Source organism: Ambystoma mexicanum, chromosome 8, assembly GCF_040938575.1.
Source record: "Ambystoma mexicanum isolate Mex_15411 chromosome 8, UKY_AmexF1_1, whole genome shotgun sequence".
NCBI lineage: Eukaryota > Metazoa > Chordata > Amphibia > Caudata > Ambystomatidae > Ambystoma > Ambystoma mexicanum.
This window is the reverse complement of record NC_090929.1, coordinates 1195312615-1195331650: the sequence shown is the minus strand read 5'-3', so window position 1 is coordinate 1195331650 and position 19036 is coordinate 1195312615. Positions and strand designations below refer to the sequence as shown.

At 51.5% G+C, this 19036-nt stretch overlaps 1 protein-coding gene across 1 annotated transcript in view; it reads left to right on the top strand.

The window, feature by feature from the left end:
- Positions 1-3070: 3070 nt before the first annotated feature.
- The window catches only part of MINPP1 (multiple inositol-polyphosphate phosphatase 1), a 609776-nt gene continuing 593810 nt past the window's right edge, over positions 3071-19036 (top strand). The window contains exon 1 of the mRNA XM_069611293.1: positions 3071-3774. Coding sequence (XP_069467394.1) covers positions 3165-3774 — 610 coding nt within the window. The 5' untranslated portion in view covers positions 3071-3164. The remainder of the gene's footprint in view (positions 3775-19036) is intronic.

The window sequence follows — 19036 nt, the reverse complement described above, 5'->3', positions numbered from 1 at the left end:
GGGGTAGTTATCGGTGATGACTTCCAGGTTTAAGCTGCGTAAGTCTATGCATACCCTGAGTTCCTGTGATTGGGGTTTCTTTATGAGTACGACGGGGCTCAGCCATTCTGATGCTTCAATCTCTTCTATGACACCCTCCATTTTCATCTTTTCCAGCTGACATCTAAGGGTATCCCTTGCCGTGGCTGGTACTGGCCTCACTCGGTGCTTTACGGGGACAGCATTCTTTTTGAGTATTATCTTGTGGAGAAAACCCCTGATGTGCCCCGGCTCCACCGAGAAAAGTGTTGGGTAGTCGCCTTTGACCACGTGTCCTCTCGTCACCTTGACTGACAGGACTTGTTCGTCGGTGCTGGGATCCAGTCTGATTTTTAACTTGTCCTGGTCGTCCCACCCTACCACTGCTGGGCCTTCATGACTGAAATAGACCTTGGTCGTGGTTTCCCTTCCCTTGAATTCAACTTTGGCATTGATGTATCCTAATAGTTCGACTGACGCCCCTCCAAACACCGTGGGTTTGTGCTTCGTTGTAAGCACTTGTACCTTTTTCTTTCCCACCATGTCCTTGTACGTGCGAAGGGGAAGGATCGTTAGATCGGACCCTGAATCCGCCATGACCCTGGTTTCTCTTCCATCAATCTTGATCGCACAGTGAGGCTTCTCTCTCCTCGCTCTTGTGCTGTTAACCATGATGACCGTGGGTCTCCCTTCATCTTCGGAGGATGACTCTTTCTCCGGATTGCTATCAGCATTGAGGCTGGATACTTTCTTGTTCCTCCACCGACACACGATGGAGAAGTGGCCAATGCGTTTGCAAATGGAGCACTCCTTGTCTCTGCCTGGGCACTCTCTGTCAAACGCCAGGTGTTTCGTGCTGGTGCACCTGTGACACTTCAGGGGTTCTTTTCTGTTCCCTCTCCCTTCTTTCGTGTCAGTAACCGGCCTCTCTTTTCTTGCATGGTAACCCACTGCTTGTATTTCTGCCGAACCCTGGGCCCCAGTTAGCTCCTTACGTCTTCCTGCCGTTTCTTCGACTGCCCTGGCGATCTCGATTGCTTTCTCTAACTGCAGTTCTTTTTCGACAATAAACTTATCTTGGACCTTCCGGCTGTTGGTGTGGACGACCAACATATCACAAATGAGGCACTCCGCGTTTTTGCCAAAGTTACACAGCGCCGCTAATTCCCTCAGCTTGGTGACGTAATCGTCGACTGGTTTAGATATTTCTTGCTTACGTGTGTAAAACCGTATTCGGTGGAGCACTGTGTTCTCTTTACTGGCAAACCTTTTAATGATTCTCCTGACAGCCTCCTTGAAAACATCGTCATTTTCGCCATCCACTGGTATCGGAGTGAGACTCTCGAATATTCTCTGTCCTTCCACTCCCAGGGCATTTAATAGCATGGCCCTGCGCCTCGCCGCTGAAAACCCCGCCCATCCTAGGGCCTCCACGTATGTCGTGAATAGGGGCTGCCATTGTGGCCATGGAATGGCAGGCCTACCTGGAGTTTGTAGAAATGGCGGCGGTGGCGTTGCTCCTTGCATGTTTTCCCGTGGGTTCTGGTGGTGATCCTCGTCGCCAATTTATGTTGTATAATTCTTTCAATGAAGACAGGAGCCTGTGAACTGGTGACGATGTATTTATTTGCTTAACCAGCTTCATGCAGAATGCACCCAAAACGCGTGCATCAACTATAATGGCCAACGGGCCTAAAGTGGCAGGGAGAATGCAGCATGGATGAACTAAGTCCAATTTGTCTCTCAAGCGGGCCCCGTATGAGGAGCGCTGTGCAGGACGCACCTTGTCACGTCCTCCGCTCGTTCCATAGTGCCCGCGAAGCGCGCGGGGGCGGAGCTCGATCGGGCCGCGAGATCTCGCGAGAGTGCGGGCTCTCGCGATGTCTCTACAGAGGATTATAATTTGAAAAACGAAGAGACAGACTTACTGTGACACGTGAAACCTTTTTTGGGGCATGGCATGTGACACCTGCCAGTGGCACGTGTCACTTGTAGTGGTGAAATGTAGTGTCACGTGTCACTGGCATATGACACATGCCACATTCGGCTCCTACCCCTACTAGCGGGAGAGTCCCGATTTTTCAGTGAAAAATATTGCTATTTTTCACGCTCTCCCACCTAAAATAACCGCAGCCCCAAAGGATTCCTATGGGAAAATGCATGACTCCTGATTTCCTTGGGGGAATCTTCCTCCCAGGTACGTCACAATGTTGGCATGTAAACTTTCTATGTTATGTTTATTTAGCCTCATGTGAGACAATATGTTTTAGTTAATAAATATAATACGATTTGTAACAAAAACGTCACCCTCCCTACAATCAGCTGTTTCACTTGCCAAGCCCTCTGGGGACGTCACGTGATCGCTATAAGCCCATTCACTTCAATGAGGTCTCACCCCAACTAAAATCGGGTGTTTTCGCCCGCCTTGATGTCAAAAAAGGTTGAGCGCTATGCTCCTCTTGTGTGTCCTGCAGGGGGACACGCTAGCAGGACTGTGAAAGATAAAACCCTGGCATCACAGTCAGGATACAACTTCGCAATGACACTCCATCCTGCACCACAGAGGCACATCGTCTGTTTCCTCTACTCCTACAAAGCCAGAGAGAAAGCGAGAGCGAAAGTAACTTTGACAGCAGCAGTATCAGCACGGGAAGTTATGCTGAACAGGAAACGTCAGACTTGTCATTTGAATGCGAGCACGGTAGCCATCTTGAAACAATGCTAAATAGCCGCCTCGACCCATGGACCTACCAATGAAATTATAGAAATAATAGTTAATGTGGAAAAATAATGAGCATTTTGAAAATATATTATATACATGCATTAATTTAATTCAAATTGTGAATACTGGGTTTCATTTCAAACAAAGCACTACTTTCTTTTTTAATACGACGGTAGTAACCTGATTCAAATGTTTCAAAATACATCTACTATTTTCCGTATCCACTCGCAATTTTTCCACAATTTAAAGGAAATACAACCATTCCATGAACCGTAAACATGACTGTTATACTTCCCCCCATCTTGCTGCCAAGAGGCGGTGCCTCTTTAGCTATGACATGTGGGCGGGGTTTCATCTAGGCAGCGCTACCTGGCCCGAAGGTGGCATAAGAAGTGTATTTGCTAGTTGCTGAACTCCTATCAACATGCATGCCGGTCTGCGTTGGAGTCAGTGCGCCGACCGCACCACGCTGTTGCTTCTGGTCTCCGTGACCCGCTTCTGCTCCTCCGGGGGTACAGTGGCTTCCCCCGCTGGCGTCTCGGCGCTCTCCTCCTACTTCGGGACTAAAACTCGTTATGAGGATGTGCGCACAGAGCTGTTGGTGGACCCACTGTGGACACCGGCCCCAGACACAGCTTTGCCCCCCTCCTGCGTCCCTTTGCAGATGGTGGGTGTCATCCGCCACGGTACGCGCTATCCTACACGTAAACAGATCCGTAAAATGCAGACAGTGCACCGGCTAGTGGGGTCTGCAGGCGGCACCCAGTCCACCCTTGTGCAGGAGCTGCGAAACTGGCACATGTGGTATGACGACTGGATGGACGGGCAGTTGGTGAGGAAGGGTGAACTGGACATGGAGCACCTGGCGGCCAGGATGGCATCCACCTTCCCATCACTCCTCACCAGGGAGCGATTGCGTCGATGCCAAAGGAGCTTCATCACTAGCTCCAAGCACCGGTGTGTGGACAGCGCAAAGGCATTCATCCGAGGCTTAGAGCGCAGCTACCGTGGGCATCCAGAGCTGGACATGCAAGGTAACAAACTCTGTCTACATGACTTGTACTGTTGCATTGTACTCAGGGTCGGTGCAAGGAATTTTGCCACTGTAGGCAAACTGTCACATTGGTGCACCTCCCACCACAATCTTTCTGGCTCCTAACCGTTCTCAACCAACCATCACCATTTTGTTACTGATTGCTGCAACCCATCACATTACCTTCACCTAACACATTGCTCACATCTTCTGCGGTTTATGGATTTCAATGCACTTTCTTCACATTAAACTGCAAGAGCACTAGCATGTCGCTGGTACACTGTATCCAGGCATGCTGGCTGCCTTGTGAAGGCTCTCAGATGCGGTTGTGTGTCAGCTGCACACATGCTCACAGTGGGTGATGGCAGGTTGAGAGATGGCCGGGAACAGCAACCAAGAGCTAATCGCTTGTGCAGGGTTATTATTCAAAGGGACTCTTTCACAGTGTCTGGAGCGTTCATGTCAGTGTGACACTTATTGTACACAGGGACGAACACTGCAGGCTTTGCTTTTCTTGATGGCTGATGCTGGCTGATAAAGTAAACCCAGTCTGTCTTTCTTTTGTTTTGCTATCACTCAACTTACCCTCCACACTGAATCCGTTGGTTGTCTCTGTGACCATCAGTCTGGCTTTAGAGCATCCAGAGGCATGGAAATAGCTCTTCTTAACACCTGTGAAGACCTCCCTCTGTCCTCATTCTTCTCGCCTCTCTTCTGCTTTCGATATGGTAAACCACAACATCCTGATCACCCATTTCTGTGAAACCTTGGGCATCACAGATCAGGCCCTGGTGTGGCTCACCTCCTTTCTCTTTGACCGGCCCTCCAAGGTGGAACTTGGGTCCTTTCTCTCCTCTATTACTCTCTCTACTTGTGGTGTCCCCCAGCGATCTAACCTATCCCCCTGGTTTTTCAATATCTACATGGCGCCCTTGGCCCACATGATCTCTACCTTTACCTCTAACCTTCAGTGTTATGCGGTTGACACGCAGCTCTCTTCCAGGCTACTCTTGGCCTCTTCTCCTCCTTGCTCATCCCTGACTGTATCTGCAGGTCCGTCTTGGTTTGCTGCTAGCTATCTTTCCCCGAATGCCAGTAAGACAGAGATCATACTCATTGGGACCCCTGCTCCCGCTTTCCCACTCTCACACTGGCTGACCTCTCTAGGCCCTGCGCCCTCACCTACCAATGAGGCAAAAAATCTAGGGGTCATCTCTCCTTCTCTCACATCTCAGACATCTCCAAAAAGTACCACTACCAACTGCACCTCCTGAGAGGTATTCTGCCTTTTCTCACTTTGCCCCAGAGACTCAACACCTCACAAGCCTTGGTTCTCTTTAGGCTGGACTATAACAATCTTCCTACCTCTGCTCTCTGTCCTCTACAACTCACAAGCCCAGGGACCAAATCTCTCTGGCGCTGAAATCCCTCCACTGGCTCCCCATGGCTGCCAGGATCAAGTTCAAGACCCACTGCATAATCCACAAGGCTTTCTGGGGCCGGGGTCTGCACTATCTACAACGCTCTCTTCCTAAATACTTTGCCTCTAGAGTCCTCCACCCGTCCTCCTCCAACTCTATGCGGTTGAGCCACTTTCACAAACATAGATTTGGGGGTAGATCTCTATCTTCTTCAGGTGTCTCCCTCTGGAACAGCCTCCCTGCCTCTCCATCCTGAGCCGGAGCACCTTAAATTCCATAAACTCCTCAAGACCTTCCTCCTTTGCTCTCCCTCTCCCCTGCTTACGTCCGTTCTTTTTCTCTCCACCCCCACCCACCTTCTCTTCCTTAACTCTGGTCAGTTTTGCTGACTGGCTGCCTGGTTCACCTCCAGAGCCTTACAGGTCCCAGGCTCCCCCGCCAGTCTTTTGCACTTGCCTCCGGGCCACTGCACTATGTTCAACATTACTGCACTTTCAGATCATGCTCCATGAGCAGGGCAACCTCTCTGCACTTAACCCAGGGCCCTGCTGGACTGGACTCATTTGTCCCCCCCCAGACCTCCCTTCCTCGCACCTCCATATGTACGCATGCATGACCTAAATGTACCAGGACTAGTTAGTCCTCAGTTTTGTCCTGTCGTTTACATGTAATTATAATGGATCCAAAATCACTAATGCCAAAATAATGAATTCCCAAATAACAAATTCCTTTATCATTGTTTGGGGGGGGTCTGCCCCGAAAACCCCAATTTTTTTTGTTCTTAATACGTTCCCCGTACCCCCCCCCCCAACCTCCCCAAAAATAACTATTCCCTCCCAACCCCTATAGTTTTTTCTGAATTCAATATTTTGGAATTTGTTATTTTAGGTTTGTTATTTTGGTATTCATGATAATCACTGCATACCGTCCTGTTTTACCCCCCCTCTTGACCGCCCCTGTGTGCCCCTTCTCCATAGCTTAGTTGCTGCTGTAACACTTCATGCACTTGCACCAGGTGAAATGCTGCCAGGCCGAGTATGCTAGTTTTTCTGTCAATCACTCTGAAACTTCAGGGCCTAAGTGATTACTGTATTTCCTTGTTCCCTTCCCGCTTTGAAGCACTCCACCTGTGAATAAGCACTGTATAAATGAACAATAAAATAAGTAAAAATAAATAAATTAGTGTCATGATGTTCCTTTAAATAGGCTACCTTGCACCCCAGTACTGGAGGAAGTGTGATGAACCGGCGCTCCTCACAGCCCCCAACTCCCCTTTTTCTTTTTTAAGTTACAGCTGTGTTTCAAAGTGACCTACTTGAGCAGAGCTGTGACCGAACAGTAATGAACTGCACTTAATCAAAACATCTTTTGCCATTGGTGCAGCCTGACTAATGGGGCCGAGGGCTGACTCTGAGATGACCTCGGCGATATGGGGCTATTGGCTGGAGTAAAGCGAGCTCCGACATCGCAGGAGTGGATGCGTTTTGGGCAGGAAGTGGGTGAGAATGGCTGGCCATAGGGATTCGCATGGCCTTAGGTAGTCAATGGACTGCAAGCTCAAATGGGCACATGTCCCACAAAGGCAGATGGGGCAGCACGGCCCGCCAATGTTCCTCACATTTGATCTAATCACTAAAACAATGTCCGAGACTCAGGAAGACTCTGTGACCTGCAGGGACACTGGGATTGCCTGCATTCCAGGGTCTCAGTAAACATCCTGTATTTATTCCACGTTGGGCATTCCTTGAATTTGTTGCCTCCAGCTCCCCTGGATGCATTGAAAAGCTATATTCCGAATCCCCAAATGGGTAGCGTGCGGGACTGGCTACATTATTCGAGGTTCTGGCTCTGTCAAGAACAAGTGTTGCCCCAAGGAAGGAAATAGCAGCCATGTTATTGATTGATCTTGGAAGGGTTTGCACTGCAAGTCGGTCCTGCTTGCATTAGTGCTTTTGACCGGAAGGGTTTGCACTGCACACAGACGGGGCGTCTACAGCAGGCGTGTTAACAAAGTGTGCTAAGTTAAATCATAATATATTGCACGCATGCACCTCTGCCTACACTCCGAGCTATTTTCGACTGTTATTGTCGCTCGCAGTCACGGCCGTCGCCGTGACTGGCGATGTCTTCCGCGTTGGAGTTTGAGAGGACGCAGGGGAAGGTTACTTTAGTCCTTTTTCTGTGTTCGCTGCCGCAGCTCCAAATGCGGGACGCAACGCTGCCGGGAGTATTTAAATCCCCGCCTCCCGGCAGGTCGTTGCGTTGCAACCCCCTCTGTTGTTTACCTTTCGACTCTGGGTCCTTCGCTCTTCCTCTGTACTTCGCTTTGGAACTACTCGGGTTTTTTTTTTCCCCGTGGTTACTCTTCTCCACCGCCTTCCCTGGGCGGCGCTACCTGTGCCTTTTTCTCCGGTGGTCTCTCTCTTTCTCTCCTTCTCTCTTTCTCTCTTTCTCTCACTGTTCTTCTTCTCTTGGTCTTTGAGTCCAGTCAGCGTGGGGTTTTCTCCCGTGCTCCTCCGCAGTGCTTTCTTGGTAGATTTCTACCTCCACCTGAGCCATTTCAGCTGCTGCCTTCTCCGCCTGCTCTTCAGGCCTACTGCTGCCGTTGGACTTGGACGTTTTGTGGTCACACCGTCATTGTTGGAGATCCTTCGCTTCCTTCTTTCATCAGTTAACAACTGGCCTTCTGAGACAAGACTTGACACCTCTTATCAGGGTTTTTTCCCCTTGCGAGTTTTTCCCTGTATTTTCTGGCTTGGTTCCAGAAAGGAGGTCACTGAGCCGCTGTTCTCACCCAGCGGCCACAGTGGCTTCTCTCCGTGACAAGCCCACGCACCAGAAGAAGGAGAGAGACTACCTGGCACGTTGAGGCCTGCAAGATACCATCGACTCGGAAAGCTCAGGTGAGGAGAGCGTGTGCCCAGGGGGGACTCAGCCAAGGGTACCGTTCAAGTCACAGATTGCAACGCCAAAGAGTATCACGATGTCATCTGAGGAACAGGTCCAAGAGCTGTGGAAGGCTTTCCAGGCCATGTCCCAGGAGCTACAAGGTGTCAAAACTGAGAACGCTTTGCTTAAACAAATGGTTGCGGCTAGGGAACCGACTCCCTCGGAATTGCCACCCATGGCGCTGTCCTCTGGGAAATTTGATGGCTCCCCCAAGAGGGTGAAGGAGTTTCTTGAAGCATGCCTGTTTCATTTCACATTCAGACCCCGTACCTTTGCTACAGATCAGGCCCGGGTGGGTTTCCTAATATCCAACATGACTGGAAACGCTCTGTCCTGGGCCACCCCATTGGTGACTAGTGGAAACGCCATTCTGCAGGACTATTCGGGGTTTCAGAATCTTCTCAAGCAGACCTTCGAACGACCCGAGCTCTCCTTTACAGCCTGCGAAGACCTGTTGGATGTCAGGCAGGGCTCGCTAGACGTTTTGTCATACATCTCCTCTTTCAAAACATTAGCAGCCGGAGCAGGATGGCCCGAGACAGCACAGTATGCCATTTTCAGAAGAGGACTGAAGGAGGAGATTAAAGACGAGCTAGCCAGATCTCCTCGTTCTCCTACTTTTTCAGATCTGCTTTCTGCTGCCCTTCATATAGAGTATCGCCTTCAAGAGAGACGAGTTGAAAGTCGTAAGCAAAGAACTCCTGGCCATACCTCAGACCCCTCTGTAACCTTTCTCCCTGGTCACTCTACTAACACTGTTACCGAAGAACCCCTGCAGATCGGTGCCACCAGGGCGCCCTTGTCCGCAGCTGAAAGACGTCGCAGAAGAGAGAAAGGACTGTGTGCCTACTGCGGATCAGAGCAACATCTTCTCAGAGACTGTACAGAACTGTCAAGCAAGAGGTCTGGAAACGACTGCCCTCGGCGTCAGTAGGGACAAGCGACCGAGGGTCTTCGAGCAATCTTCATCGTCCCTATGTCTCTCTGTCAGTGACCTCCTCCGAATCTAAGGAGGACTCCAGGCTGATGGTCATTCCAGTACAACTCAACCTCGGACACCATCAGGTGGAAACACTGGCTCTATTGGACTGTGGCGCGGCAGGGAACTTCGTCGACACCCTGTGGGCAGACAAGGTGGGTCTCCGTCGGATCCCCCGGGCAGAAGGTCAGAAGGTGGAAGGTGTGGACGGTTCGCCTTTGTCCTCAGGTCCCATCACCCATACCACTGAAGATCTCTCCTTGACGATCAACCAACATAAGGAAGTTTTGAGCTTTGATATTATCAGGGCTGCCCATTTCCCCATCATCTTGGGCATTACCTGGCTCCGTCGACATAATCCTCTGATTAATTGGACCGAGAATCAGATAAGTTTCAGTTCCCCGTATTGCGCAACCAACTGTTTTTCACTGGAAGGTCGAGCTGATCTTCAGCCAGTCAAGGTGTTTCCCAACAACCATGTGGGTATCCATGCTTTACCCAATTTCTGCTCTGGGTTTTCAGAGGTTTTTCAGGAGTGCCTCCATGCCAGACTTCCACCCCAACGGCCAGAAGACTGCACTATCGATCTGGAGCCCAATGCCTTGGTTCCATTCGGACGGATGTTTGCTCTCACCCAAACCGAGAGACAAGTTCTTCGTAGATACTTGGATACCAACATGGAAAATGGTCTCATCCAACCTTCAAAGTCTCCAGCAGGAGCTCCTTTGTTTTTCATTAAGAAAAGAGATTCCGCCGACCTTAGACCCTGCATCGACTACAGGGGCCTAAATACAGTGACAGTCTGTGACCGGTATCCTATGCCCCTAATCACGGACATTATTGAGGCGGTGCAAGGTGCTCGAGTCTTTACCAAACTGGATCTTCGCAACGCATACCATCTGTTGCGGTTTGCCAAGGGTGACGAATGGAAAACCGCGTTTCGTACTCCTCTGGGCTTATTTGAGTATAAGGTTATGCCGTTCGGTTTGGTGAACGCCCCAGCGGTATTCCAGAGGTTCATGGACCGAATGTTCTCTGACATGCTTTCCATCTCGGTCATCATCTATTTAGATGATATCTTGGTTTTTTCCCCTAACATGAGAGATCACATAGCACAAGTACGACGAGTTTTGGAGCGTCTTAAGGAGAACAATCTATTGGTCAAGGAGGAGAAGTGCAGATTCGCTGTACCTTCGGTACATTATCTGGGATATGTTCTATCAGAAGGAGGCATCGCCATGGATCCTGACAAGGTGCACGTTATTCTTGACTGGCCGGCCCCGACCTCCGTCCGAGAGGTCCAGAGGTTCTTGGGTCTTTCCAATTACTACAGGAGATTTATTCCAAACTTTTCGGAGGTGGTGTTTCCCATCACCCGCCTACTCAAGAAGACGGCCTATCCTTTTTCCTGGTCTACTGAGGCGGAAAGAAGTTTCTGTCATCTGAAAACCCTCTTCTGCTCTGCCCCGATTCTGCAGCATCCCAACCAAACTCTTCCATTTATTCTGGAGACGGACGCGTCCGCTATAGCTGTCGGGGCGGTGTTGCTTCAGTCCTTCAACATGGTGGAGCATCCTGTCGCCTATCTCTCTAAGACTCTTTCTCCCAGCCAACTGAACTACTCAGTTCTGGAGAAGGAATTGTTGGCGATGAAATTGGCTTGTGAGGAATGGAGGCACCTTCTCATGGGTGCCCGTCATCGGTTCCTCATTCGCACCGACCATAAGAACCTAAAGGCTTTACAGGACATGGAATGTTCGAACTCCAGGCAGGCTAGAAGGGCCTACCTGTTTTCGCAGTACGACTTCCAGATCACGTACATCCCTGGGTCTCTCAATCGTCTGGCTGACGCTTTGTCTCGCAAGGATTCCCACTTGGAAACGGTAGCTGTCAGGTCTGAGCCATTGTTCCACAGAAATCGGATCCTAGCCACGGTGAGTTCTTTCCTTCAGGAGGTCAAGGCTGCGGTTGCACAAGAGGCTCCTCATATCTCTTTTTCCGCTGATTCCCCTTTCCAAATCAAGGACGGTTGGGTCTTCTACAAGAAGAGGTGGTATATCCCTGAAGGGTCGCTGCGCCGGAAAGTTCTTAAATGGTGTCACGACTCACGTCTAGGCGGACACAGAAGTGGAAATGGTACGTTAGAACTTATCTCGAGGTCGTTTCTTTGGCCCAACATCAGGAGAGACGTGTTCAACTACGTAAAGACCTGCCCAACTTGTGCCAGAGTCAAATATGCCTCGGGGAAGCCCCTAGGACTTCTCACCCAAGTGGAGATGCCGACTCGCCCGTGGGGACTCATCTCCACGGACTTCATAGTGGAACTTCCTGATTCTGAGTCATGCACATGTATCATGGTTACGGTGGACTCTCTAAGCAAGCTAGCACATTTCTCTCCTCTTCCAGGACTCCCTTCTGCCACCAAGATGGCAGAAACATTTGCCCGAGATATCTTCAAGCTTCATGGCCTCCCCGACAAGATAATATCCGATCGAGGAAGCCAGTACATTTCCAAATTCTAGACGGCTTTATGTACTCGATTGGGAGTCGAAAGGGCCCTTTCCACTGGGTTTCACCCACAGACGAACGGCCAAACGGAGCGACTCAACGCAACCTTGGAGTAGTACTTGCGATGCTTTATTTCCCAGCATCAAGATAATTGGGTTTCTCTACTCCCTACTGCGGAATTTGCTTACAACAACTTCAGGCACACTGCCACAGGCGTATCCCCTTTTTTTTGTACCTACGGGGTTCACCCGCGTTATTTAATGCCCAAGGTGCCCAGTTTCTCCAACTCTCCAACTGCGGAAGAGGTGCTAAGTAATATCAAGGAGGCCAGGGACAGTGCATTGCTAAGTTTGGGGGATTGTAGACAACGGAATAAGGTTGAAGCCGACAAACATCGCAGGGAAGCACCTTCATGGAAACCTGGGGACAAGGTGTGGTTGTCCACCAGATTCCTTCCCAGATGGACAAAACCTTCTAAACTGTCTCCACGTTTCTTGGGACCTTTCCCCATTCTCTCCAAGGTCAATCCTGTTGCCTATCGTCTACAACTCTCTCCATCTCTCAAACGCATACACCCTGTCTTTCACACCTCTCTTCTTAAACCCTACTATTCAGATCCACATCGCCGGCCTCTCAACCGGAATCTTCCTGTCACTGCTGCCGATCAGGATGAATACGAAGTTTCTGCCATTCGTGATTCTAGATTCCTTCGTGGTCGGTTGGAATACCTCCTGTCCTGGAAGGGCTACCCGGTATCGGAGGATTCCTGGGAGCCAGCTTCCCAAATACATGCCCCTCAGCTGTTGGCCAGGTTTCATCGCTTGCACCTGGGTAAGCCTGGGTGGTTGCACTCTAGGGGGGGCATACTGTCGCTCGCAGTCGCCGTGACTGGCGATGTCTTCCGCGTTGGAGTTTGAGAGGACGCAGAGGAAGGTTACTTTAGTCCTTTTTCTGTGTTCGCTGCCGCAGCTCCAAACGCGGGACGCAACGCTGCCGGGAGTATTTAAATCCCCGCCTCACGGCAGGTCGTTGCGTTGCAACCCCCTCTGTTGTTTACCTTTCGACTCTGGGTCCTTCGCTCTTCCTCTGTACTTCGCTTTGGAACTACTCGGGGGGGGGGGGGGGGTTTCCCCATGGTTACTCTTCTCCACCGCCTTCCCTGGGCGGCGCTACCTGTGCCTTTTTCTCCGGTGGTCTCTCTCTCTCTCTCTCTCGCTCTCTCTTTCTCTCTTTCTCTCACCGTTCTTCTTCTCTTGGTCTTTGAGTCCAGTCAGCGTGGGGTTTTCTCCCGTGCTCCTCCGCAGTGCTTTCTTGGTAGATTTCTACCTCCACCTCAGCCATTTCAGCTGCTGCCTTCTCCGCCTGCTCTTCAGGCCTACTGCTGCCGTTGGACTTGGACGTTTTGTGGTCACACTCTCTCATTGTTGGAGATCCTTCGCTTCCTTCTTTCATCTGGTAACAACTGGCCTTCTGAGACAAGACTTGACACCTCTTATCAGGGTTTTTTCCCCTTGCGGGTTTTTCCCTGTATTTTCTGGCTTGGTTCCGGAAAGGAGGTCACTGAGCCGCTGTTCTCACCCAGCGGCCACAGTGGCTTCTCTCCGTGACAAGCCCACGCACCAGAAGAAGGAGAGAGAGTACCTGGCACGTCGAGGCCTGCAAGATACCATCGACTCGGAAAGCTCAGGTGAGGAGAGCGTGTGCCCAGGGGGGACTCAGCCAAGGGTACCGTTCAAGTCACAGTTATAGTCAGTGCATTTAGATTAAGAGTACAAATGGGCATGCAACCCAAACTATGTTTTAAAGGTGTTTGCAGGGGATGCACCGACATTCGTTGAGTGTGAAGGATACACAGGGCACACACGAGCATGCAATCTGCACAGTGTCAGTCTCCTAGTGTTGCACACGCAGTACAACACATGTTAACGCAGATATCCGTTCCTGCTAGGGGGATTTGAAGAGGAGGAGGGAGTGTGTGAAATGAAGCAGGGCCTATCCCATCAAGGCAAGGCAGTATACAATTAGTGTGGAGTCCTCACCTGCGTCACGTCGGACTGTTTTCAGTACAGGCAGGGCCTCGGAGCACATCAGGGGCTGCTGTGTCCAGGATGGGTGGCCTACGTGACTGGTACTCAGTGGCCTCCAGCCAGGGTGCGCAGGCCACAACATCTGATGGACGGTCCAGACGGTGGACCAATTCAAGTTAATAGGCTCAGTGCAGTGGGTTCAGCCAGGCTGCACAGTGCACTGCAGCATTCCCTGATAGGCTCACACCATGACCATCATGACGATTGGTCGAGACTCGAGGGGGCACGTATGGTGCTTCGTTCATGGCCTGCCACGTGGGGAGCAAATGCGCAGGTGCCAGACCGTGCCAGTGCTGCCACGCCCATGCCACTCGTGACCCTGACCCGACCCCAACCTTTGCGGCGTGGCAGCGCCACCTGGTCTGATACAGCCAGCATCAGCCTGCAGACATTCAGGGTCGGTGCTATCACAGGTAAGGCAGTTAGTATTATACAATTAGTGTGGAGGTGTTAAAGCAGCATTTTGCCGCTCTAACATTTCCACATATAGGCAAGCGCCTAACCTTGCCTAGTGATGGCACCGGCCCTGATTGTACTGTTAAAATTATTTGCAAGTGAGGGGTGAAGCTTTGCTGAGAAATAGCCAGAAAGTGTTTACCTTAGAAACAGGCTCGACTGGCCTTCAGGGCATTAGGGCAATGCCCGAAGCATAAAACATGCAAGAAGCTAGCGTGGGCCAGTATTTTTGGTGAAAGTGGGGCACTTATTTGGCTGCTGTGGGCCAGTTTCATGAGTTACTTCACTTTGCGGCTAGTCATTTTGACCATTGTTGCTGAATAAATAATCTTTAAATTGCGCAATTTGCATCACATTTGATCACAAAAACGGCCCCTTGGGTGTTACAGGGAGCCCACTATGGACATCCAGCAGGCCCCCGCAGTGCTATTGACATCAGCACTGGACAGGCTCAGTGCCTGTGGGAGGGGGGGGGGGCCTGCCCTGTACATCCGGCAGGCTCCATGGTGCAATCGGACTCCCGCACCCTCAGGGGTGGGACACCGCCAGCCATACCCATGACCATGCGGACCTCTGCCACCATCCTGGCACGAGGGTCCTACAGCATCAGGGCATGCTGGCCTGTGCTTCCACGTGTAGGCCTGCAGGCCTACACAAATGATACACAGACTCAGGCGTTCCTCTTGGGAGTCTGCAGCCGTTCTGGTGGCCGTGTCTGCAGAGGCTCCTTTTATTGGCTGTCATGGCCCATGTTAAAAGGGCAATACAAAGGGGAGGGATACATTCCCTTAAAGGGGCAACACAATGGGGCACCCCATTGGTGGGGCCACCACACTCCTCCTTTTCCATAACGAACCAACACAAGTTACTAAAACCATAAACAATCCCTTCCCCGTTACAGAACGACATTACTTCGACTACTTCAAAATTCTAAACTCGACAGCAAATGAAATATGCCACCGATACACACGTGGACTCATCTAATCATAGACATACTCTACACATCAGCCGCGGGTGACAGTCGCGGTTAGCCACTGGCAGTTCAATCATATTTTACAACAACCCTTTATTAACCTGGGGCCAGTGGAACTTCCACCACCGAATGACGCCATTGCCATCTGCGGGCACCATTTAGTGCATGACTCCGAATTTAAGGGAATACAGCTTCACATCCATTTAACTGGGACCACTTTAAGCACACAATTTGTATGCAGGCATCTTAACACATGACCGCTGTGTCTCTTCCGTGCAATTGCCGGATTGCAAGAGACCAGTTCACTTGGCTCCAGTGTCCATTCAGGATATTCATTTCCACGGGTCCAGGTCTGTTGGATGTTCCGGAGGCAGGTAAAGCTGTGCCTGGGAGCACCAAGGGCCACATCAGCTTAGTCCCTTGATGTTGGGGCAGGCAGCGAGACGCAGATAGCAGGGCGTCCAAGCTGCGCCACAGGATGTCAACGGGGCAGGGTGTCCGTGGCTAACCTCCACCAGGCAAGTGTATCTCTTCACTGTTGTGGGACAGGAGGGCGTACAAGCACTCGTACAGAGCTGCAACCCTCCATTGCCTCGTAGCACTTCTTCTCAGTGGTGGATTTGAGGGTTGCGAGACGTTGGTATGCCCGACATAGATGACAGGGTGTCTGGGCCATTTCTCTCTCTCTTCCCCAAGCAGGAGTAGGCGGCTTCGCACTGCCCGCAGTACTGTACACCAGTGGCAGCGCGACATTGGTGGCAAGCTGTCACGTCCTTGCCACTTCCTTTGTTTCAGCGCCGCCAACTTGTGTATTTGCATAGTATGCCGTGCAGGTGTGAGACACACCACGCTGTGTGAGGAATCTCGGCACTTAGTCCGCATTGAGCGTTCTCGAGGCAGCACATCTCCATGCAGACTTGCACTAACTTGTTGCTGTGCTGAATGTCGGAGGACCACCCATGATTTTGTGCAGTGTCATTATTCCTTTTCTGCAGTCCTCAGCACGTGACCACCCAGCCTTCATCACCGTCGGCATCTTTGATTATTGTCCACGCTCCACTCCTGGTGTTCTGCTTTTGTCTAGTCCCCCCCACCCTCACCTCCCCCGCGCTCTTCCCCATGGGCCTGGGATCGTACTGGCCCCTACTGAATTATTTATCCATGCGCCGACGTGGAACCGCTGGGCACCTCACCGCCGATGTCTCCCCGGACCTAGATGGGGGCCCTCATCCTGTTTAGTGTGCTGGTCTAGAGCACACATGTTCTCACCGCCGTGGGCCCAGGGATCATCGTGGAGTCATGGACTGCCATTGTGTTTCATAGCACCGACATGGAGGTGCTACCCCTTTCCACCAGATGGTGGCCCCGGATATCCCTGTGCTGCTGGCTGCCGCATTGTTGGTGATGCTATGCCACCTATGCAGCCTTCACATGTGAGAGCGTTGGAATGATACTGTGATGCTTTATCACCGCAGACCACACACAGCTTCTCCTGCCCCTTCATCCAAACCAAGGAACAGCTCGGTCTCGGCCCTCTTATTCCGGGGTAGGCTTCTTTCCCATTGTGACCACCATGCCAGTTTGTTTACTTAGCTCACCAATGCTCATGAACCATCAGTCGCTGTACCATGGGCCCACCTCGTAAGCATTGTGCTGTGATTGGGAGGGTCCAGATGTCAGTACAGGGGAATGTTGCCCATTGGAATACTGGCTGTATGACGGTGTCGCCTGGAAGGGAGGGCCCTGCAACTGGTAGTCGGTACGGTCTGGCCGGACCTCGTCCTGCAGAGGTTCCGTCAGACATTATGCATCTGGTTTTGGAAAGTGGTTGACCATGGTCTGCTCAGACTCCACTGTTGAAATGTCTCTATGTTGTGACAGGTTAAGTTTAGAGATAATTTGCCAGGATAACAGTCTGCTGAGGTGAGACAAACTGGTTGGAGGGGCCAAGGACTGTCTGTTCAATGACAATTTATTTTGCACTGACCAAGTTCTCGAGCGAGGCGGGTTCCCTCCAGACCAGTGCAGCTTCAGTGCCGCACTTCTCTTTTGCACCCCAGAGCACCTTTCACGTACGCCCTGACCTGCAGCACTTATTTTGTGCTTTTGCCCCCAGCCCCCTCACCACCAATGGCACGAAATTGATTTGGGCCAGTTACTGGATGGCCTGGGTTGTCAGTGGGGGCATACACCCTTATTTTAGTCGTGCATGGCCCTCTTCTCCTTCAGCCCTGACCCAGAGCTGCATGTTACTTCACCAACGGGTGGCGAAGCGGACGCCCTTCTGCACAGCTCTGGGCTGGAGCAGCGCCGCACCACTGTCCTCCGTCAATGTCAAAGCGGCACAGACGAGTGCCACTACGGGCCTCACTGGGGTCGGGCCGCTCCTGATGAGAGTGGCGGATGGAGTGTGCTGAAGGCAATGTGTGGGGGCGCCGGGACATCTTTCCTTTTGTCGCTCGGGCCGGGAGCACTTCCTCCTCCCAGCCGCCTGAAGGCATCTTTCCTTGCAGTGGATCTTTTTTTTTTTTTCTGCTCCTTCACGGAGCTGCACTTTTTTCCACTAGCGGCCCGGTATTGATGCAGCCGGGGCTGCAGATCCAGCAGAGTTCTGCCCGCTTTGCTTTTTAGGCGGGCAGCCTCTGTTTACTCCATTCACAGCCCTGCCCGGAACAGTTGGGGGCAGGCATTCGCCCTCAGGGTACCTTTTAATTTGTTGCGGCTGCTCCGTTCTGTCTTGGAGCTGCAGCCGCAACATTTCTTCCTTAATACGGGCAGGATGTTTTTCTTCTGGTTGGAGGTCGGGGCGGGCGCTGTACTACTGACCGCTCCGGGCCGGAGCGTGTGTTTTAAATACAGCTATGGCCGCTTCCTTTCCTTGCTGACAGCACTAGGCCGGAGCACATGTTCATTTCGGCTGTGGCTGTTTTCTCTCAATTGTTGCGGGAGGGCAATCGGGCCCTCCCCCCGTTTCCAGCAGGCTTCTCCTTCTCTGTGGGGTGAGTGCAGACACTCTCCTACCAGCGCGGGCGCTGTACTTCCTTTTTTTTTCTTTTTCTTTCTTCTTCTCTCTGCGCACCAGAACACCTGATCTTCACGGTGAATGCTGCAGTGGGGTGCATCTCCCACCCCGGCTGTGGCGTTGCCCGATGACGGGCACGCACGCAGCGGCATGACGTTGCACGTCGCCACGTGCAACATAAATAAACGGGGCGTTTCCCGGCCGCGCAGAGAGACCGGGAAGGCCGAACAGTGAGGACGCGTGTGGAAGTGTCGTCCTTACTAGATGGGGGCTACGGGACCGCATGGGGGCATGGAGGAACCCTCAACAGTGGCGACGAGTGGGGGAAACAATGCCCGGGCCCGGCGGTGACTATTGATTATTTTTTTCACCGAAACAATGTGGATGCAACACTTAGTTTCTTTGCCGCGGGTAGGGCGTTACCCACGCCGCTGGCTGCCATTTTGGTAAACAAGCTGTGGGACTTCACGAGGCTCCGGTTTCGGCTCGGAAGCGGCCCCAGGCTTAATTTTTGGAACTCCTGACAGCAGGAAGGCATACCTGCAAGAATATATGCATAATTTCAATTTTGGCTTTTCCTTGGGTTTCCTACGTCGAGTGAAAGCAAGAAAGAAGGTTTTGGGCCTAGGGTCTACATGACCCACGCATTTTCTTCTTCTAAATTTTTGGGACATTTGAAAGCTGAATAGTTCATCCTCATCTCTTTCATCAGGCTGGTGGATACACTCTGTTTTCATCCTCTTCATCATCAAGGTGGTGCATCTTCATCAACAGGTTGGTGGCCACGCTGATCTTCATCATCATAAGGTGTTGCAGTGACTGCAGAGTTTGAGTTGCGGCCCCTGTTTTCCATGCTGGGGTGCCTGTG